General features: G+C 48.0%; 1 protein-coding gene and 1 long non-coding RNA gene across 2 annotated transcripts in view; both read right to left on the bottom strand.

The window, feature by feature from the left end:
• LOC107838201 (uncharacterized) overlaps nucleotides 1-4963 on the bottom strand; it is a 7514-nt gene extending 2551 nt beyond the window's left edge. Inside the window, exon 1 of the long non-coding RNA XR_001664252.1 lies at nucleotides 4654-4963. This is a non-coding gene — a long non-coding RNA (uncharacterized LOC107838201). The remainder of the gene's footprint in view (nucleotides 1-4653) is intronic.
• Nucleotides 1-6090, bottom strand: part of spg21 (SPG21 abhydrolase domain containing, maspardin) — a 16550-nt gene extending 10460 nt beyond the window's left edge. Inside the window, exon 1 of the mRNA XM_007568213.2 lies at nucleotides 5769-6090. Coding sequence (XP_007568275.1) covers nucleotides 5769-5831 — 63 coding nt within the window. The 5' untranslated portion in view covers nucleotides 5832-6090. The remainder of the gene's footprint in view (nucleotides 1-5768) is intronic.
• Nucleotides 6091-6109: the final 19 nt, after the last annotated feature.

The following is a 6109-nucleotide window of genomic DNA, read 5'->3' as shown; positions in this document are numbered from 1 at the left end:
AATGTTTTACGACCTCTGTTGTTTTTTTCTGGTTGTTCTGCTTGACAATAAAACAGGGGCTCCCGCGGCAGGAGACCAGAATTCTCTGTGAACGGCCTGGAGAGGCGGTGGCGGAGAGTTCTCCTTTTGCAAAAGCTTTGTCTATAAAATTCATATACGTTGTCTGTGGTCTTTTTATATAGGTTCGAGAAAAAGTACCTATCAGTTACATTCGTAACTTTCGTTCTATTTCATCCCTACTGACCGCCAGTCAGTAGGGATGAAAGCACTGAATGACCAATACCAGCGATGTCACAAGGAATCCTGAGCACAAACCTCACTAAGGAGGCCCAGAGGACCCTTGTAAAAGAACCTGGTCTAGAGGATGAGAGGAGGCCACATTCACATCGTATAATCTAGTGAATGTGCTCAGAGAAGCCCATGATGCAGCAGCACATAGCTTCCAGTGGAACTCCTCTCAAGGTTGCCCAGGAAGTGGACACTCCTGGGAGAGTGTGCCTTCACGCTGACTGTCCTGCAGTGTAGGTGTGACAGATGACGTCCACAATAGGAGAGACGCTGTTTGGACAGAGGACAACCTAATCTAGGGCCCCTATAACACAAGAACAGTTGGTCTGAGCATCTTATAGCAGCAGTGGCTGCAATATATGCCGCCAGTGGCCTCACTGAGCACAGCAATTCAGATCTATCACCAGCTTACCCTGACGTAGGCTGAAAACGCACCAATCCCAATGGTTGGTTACAAGGAGAATGAGAAAACACTTTAGGGACAAATGCTGGGTTTGGCCACAATGTATCACCATAACCATCTGAGCTCCATCTGAGACATGATGGGCTGATAGAAGGCATGTAGTTTTCTTAGCTGAGACAATAGCCAACAAAAGGCAGTCTTGCACGACAACCACTTGAGGTCCACCTAAACCAAAGGCTCAAATGGAGGGTGCCATAAAGCACTGAGGAGCAAGGACGGGTCCCAAACACATGCTCGCGGAACCATTGGCAGGTGCAGTCTACGAACACCACACAAAACAAAGAGAAACCAGATTATGGGTCCCCACTGTACAGCCATCAAGGTCAGCATGACTAGATGATATAGCCACTACATATATCTTAAGTGTCGAAGGAGAGCGGCCCTTATCAAGAAGAGACCGAAAAGACTCCAAAATAGTGTGTACCACACTGGCGACTGGATCATCAATACGGGCAGAACACCAAAGGGAAAACAGACGCCATCTGTTTCCATATTGTTGACGAGTTGAGGTGCCTGGCGGGACCTGAATACCCAGTCAGTTGCTATTCAAGCCTCCCAGTGGCCACACCCACAGCCGGAGGCGTTGAGGATGAGGATGCCATATCCAACCCCCCAACTGAGACAGTAAATTCCTCTTGGTCGGAAGACACAATGGGACCCCGTGACCCAGATTCCACAGAAGTAGGAAGCATGGCCGTGCCAGCCAATCCTTTGGCTCTCCTTGAGGACTCTCCGAAGAGTTGGCCAAATCAGGGAAAGGGGTGGAAAGGCATATAGAGGACCCTGGGCCAAGGATGGGCCAAGGCGTCCTGGACCAGTGCACCTGCAGCCCCTGTAAGGGAAAACCATAGAGGACAAAGGTTGACTCCTCTGTGGCAAACAGGTCGACCTCTGCCTGATCAAAAAGGTCTCAGATCAGGCGGACTATGTCGCTGTGGAGGGACCACTCTCCCGGAGCTGCAAAGGATGCAGTGACAGCAGACCAAGTGTACAACACGAGTAACTATGTTAGTTTGCTCAGTAGCTGCAGGAAGGCAATGCAAGGAAGCTGCCCTTCCAGCCTGAATCGACTCAGCTGGAGAATGTCATCCACCTGCTGGGCAAATGGGTTGGCTGTCATGGAGCGAGAATCCAGGAGCAACCCAAGAAAAGTGGTTGTCTGTGATGGAATCAGACAGCTCGTCAAGTTCATCTTGAGGCCCCACCGGGGCACATAAACGAGCAGGCGACTTGTATCGCGAGATTCATATTCTCGAGATGGGGCGCAGAGAAGCCAATCGTCGAGGTATGGCAGAACCTACATGCCATGGCCCTGCAGAAGAGAGAGGGCTGCCTTCACGCACTGAGTGAACACCCTCAGGGAAAGGGAGAGGCCAAACGGGAGCGCACGGGAGTGTGCCGGTTGGTTGGCGGACCGGCTCACAAAAGTCCCTGCTGGGTCTCTGCTGTACATCACGAGGGTAAGACCCACCAGGCCGAGCAGAACCCCAAGGCGGCAGCTGAATGCTAGGGCCAGCTGATGGGCGCCTCCGATTATGAGAAGGAGGGGACCTACCCCTGCTGAGGCCTGATAGCTGTAGTCTAGTCTGCCGCAGAGAAAGGGCAACCATGAGGTGCGGCAAGGAATTGCCAAGGCGGCCGGCATGTGTTCCGGCATTACGAGTTACAGAGGAAGCCATCTGTCATATGACATTGAGCCCGCAGGCACCGAACATCACGCAGGGCTTCATCCGGAGACACAATGAGCGAGGCAATAGCAGGTTCGACCGCAGGCATGTGATCCTGTCTTGACCGGCTCCTGCCTAGCCGCCAACACCTGACCATCGGTGGAGAGATGTGAAAAGGCTCTAGGGTCCCACCGACAAGCATGCAACTCCCTGAGATACTCCCCTGATGGAGGGAGAAAAGGGAGTAGGGGCTCGTCCGTGCCTGAAAAAGGCACTGCAAGGAGCATACTCCATCACTTGCGGGACATCCAGCTGTGGCTGTCTCAAGGCCATAAGCAAGATGTCTTGCATTGAACTGTCACCAGCCACTAGCCGCACTCCGAGACGAAGAGCGCGTTCCAGTCTCTGACGTGCGAGACGACTGTACCTCCTCCTCCTCATTACCAGAATAAGGGTCGAAAAAATAAAACTGGGAGAGGGGGCGAAAACGCTGCCATCACCAATTAGAGCAGCAAGCGGAAGTCAGGTGAGCCCAACACAAAACTATGATCACAAGATCGGCTGAAATTGGGAGAGGGGGCGAGACGCAACCATCACCAATTACAGAAAAAAAACAACAAAAAAAAGAAGCGGACCAACACAGGCAGATGCGGTCAGCGACATCCAGCATATGATGCAAAACAAATCAAGATTGGGAGAGAGGGCGGAGAACGCTACCGTCATCAATCACAGCAGCAAACGAAGAGTCAGTGGAGCTCAACACAAAGCTACAATCTGCTGAAATTGGGAGAGGGGGCGAGACGCTACCGTCACCAATTACAGAAAATCCAGCGGACCAAGGACAGGCAGAGAGGTCAGCTACGTCCAGCATATGATGAAAAACAGATCAAGATCAGGAGAGGGGGCGTTAACGCTGTCGCCACCAATTTAAACAAACGGAGGGGCAACACATAGCCCAACCCAAAACAGGAGGATTGCTAAAATTGGGAGAGGGGGCGGAGAACACCGCCGTCACCAATTAAAGCAGCAAACGGAGAGTCAGTTGAGCTCAACACAAAGCTACAATCTGCTGAAATTGGGAGAGGGTGCGAGACGCTACCGTCACCAATTACAGAAAATCCAGCGGACCAAGGGCAGGCAGAGTGGTCAGCTACAGTACCTTAAACGAAGATCCGTCGCAGCCCTCGGAGGGCGTTACACCGCAACTCCGGCCAACAGGCAGTCGGGCGTCCAACGACAGCGAAAAGATCCAGAAATCCAAAAGGCCTACGCCATACAAAGCGAACCGCGCGCGAGAAGAAATGAGGAACAGAGCGTCGGATGATGTCATGCTATATAGCCTCTGATTGATCATCCGATAGGTCACAGGTGTGACTCTGTTGATATTATTGCTCGAACGGCGCATGCGCGAAGGGAACAGTCAGTGCTTTCAGCACCGCCCTCTGGCGGTCAGTAGGGATGAAATAGAACTCCCGTTTGCTGCGCATCTCTGCGAAGTGCTGCAGATTACCTCATCATGCAGGGCCGGTCAAAGGCTGCATGAGGCCTTGAGCAGAATTTGATTTAGGGGCCCCTTTTGTTGCTAAAAATATGAGCAGCTCTAACAGCTTCTGTGTTAGATTTAGTGAAATATGGGAGAAGGGAGTAGTTTAATTGGCCAGCCTAAAAAGCAATAAGTTATAATTGCAGTTTACTAAATTGTATTTGTGAACAAACAGAGCTCAAACTTAAAGATTAAACTCACAGCATCAGATTGTTGGTATGGTAACAAAACAATCTAACTATGAATATTGTTCTTGAAATTTTACAAAGTAAACTTGCCAGCTCCTTAAAATCTTGTATTTAAATGTCAAACAATTTAAAAACATTTAATTTATGTATTCCTAAACAATTGAATAAAATTTAACAGCATAGATAATCTCAATAAAAAAGTGTTACATTTATGTAACTGTGGTCTGTTTTAAAACATTAGCGTTTATGGGGCCCTTGAGGGCCTGATGGAGCCGCTGACTTAATTTGGATAAAACAGAAGTGCAAATTTATTGTTTTTAGACTAGTTGTGGGTTTAAATAGCATTTCACTGGAAATCTTTTCATATAATTACACAGTAATACTTTCACATTTCCTGTCAACTTAACATCTCTTAATACAAAAACACGGTGGACTGCCGGTGGACTGCCAGTGGACCGCCTCGACGCCCCCACCACTGGGCTTAGCACTTTTTCTGGGGGAAACCTTGTATTAGAAGCTATAAACAGACCAAGCGGTCTTTACAATGTCCCCCGCCCCATGCAGGGAGCTGTGGCTGAGCTGGTGAGATGCAAAACCAGACTGACTTCAGCAGCAGCTGCAGTCAGTATGGAACTACATAATTTTTGTCCCTTCTTTCTCTTGAACTTCCTGGCTGACAGTTTGCCTACATAGCATCATAACAACAGCAGAAAATACAAGTTAATCAATGTGACGTCCAGCTTCCTAAAGGGCAGTATTATGTATTTTCCAGGCCTTAGTGTCATTTTATAGCACAATCAAATAACTATGTTACCATCAGTTGTTATAAAAATGCTGCATATAATACATGACTTAAAAGAAATTTGACTTTGTAATTGAAATTGGGTCTCTGTTTTTTTTAAGAAGCCATTCCATCTTCAGCACGTCATCACAACAATGTTCCTCCATTGTACAATTATTCTTAGGAGCATTGGACTCAGAAGTAGTTGATTTGATGAGCTCACAAGATTTGCAGTTCCACCAGGTGTTTGCTAATTGCTGCTTCCACTTGTCTGGAGGAGCAGGGGGAGGAAAGGCTCTGCTGGAGATTACAGCTTCAAGGAGGAGCCTTGTGGAAATAGGCGGGGCTTTGTAAGAGGAAGAGTTTAGGCACCCCTGAATGGTTGCCACGGGAGATAAAAGGATTTTCCAAGCATACATGAAAGAATCAAAGCAACACTCTAGGTATGTTTATGATGAGGGAGTATTATAATATGATGTGAAACTAGATTTTACATAACACTTCCATTTTAATATTCAAATGAAGACATTTCCAAATGTTTTAATCAAATCATGGCAAGCCTCTTGTTTAAGCAACTTCCACGTACACTGACATATAGCAGCCTATTGCAACCTTACATATGAAAATATACTGATCAATTATACCTAGAGCTCTGAAATACGCATTTAGCCTGGGAGCAGTGGCGCAACTGCACATTATTCAGATGGATGCTAAAACATAAACATATTATGAAGCAGTTATGCTTCATAATACAAAAAACATGAGTGTTTAATCAACCTTCCAATGCTGTCTCCGGATAACTTGATGGATCTAAACACCAGGAGGTGGGTGTACTTACTCTCTTCAGGGGTACTGTGCTTCTGAACCAGTTGTAGTCAGGAGACACTTTGATCTCCTCCATCTGAGCTGTCACATGCAGGCGGGACTGAATCAGCTCGGAAAGCGCTCCCTCTCCTCCGAACAGCCAGCGAACAAAACCCGCTACTAGCTGCTAACGCTGCTCACAAATTCAAAGGGGTCGAGTCGCCACTTCACGCCACTGCTGCCGTCCTGCTGCGGGTGGCGGTGAGTCACGGTGCCCGAGAGTGTTCATCCATGTCACGGTTGCATGTTTTTTGTATCTTCAGGCTGGTCTTATGGTCTTATGACTCTTTTTTACCTACTTCCGCAAAGCGTCTA

This window comes from Poecilia formosa, unplaced genomic scaffold, assembly GCF_000485575.1.
Source record: "Poecilia formosa unplaced genomic scaffold, Poecilia_formosa-5.1.2 Scaffold219, whole genome shotgun sequence".
Taxonomy (NCBI): domain Eukaryota; kingdom Metazoa; phylum Chordata; class Actinopteri; order Cyprinodontiformes; family Poeciliidae; genus Poecilia; species Poecilia formosa.
This window is presented reverse-complemented; position numbering and strand designations above follow the sequence as displayed.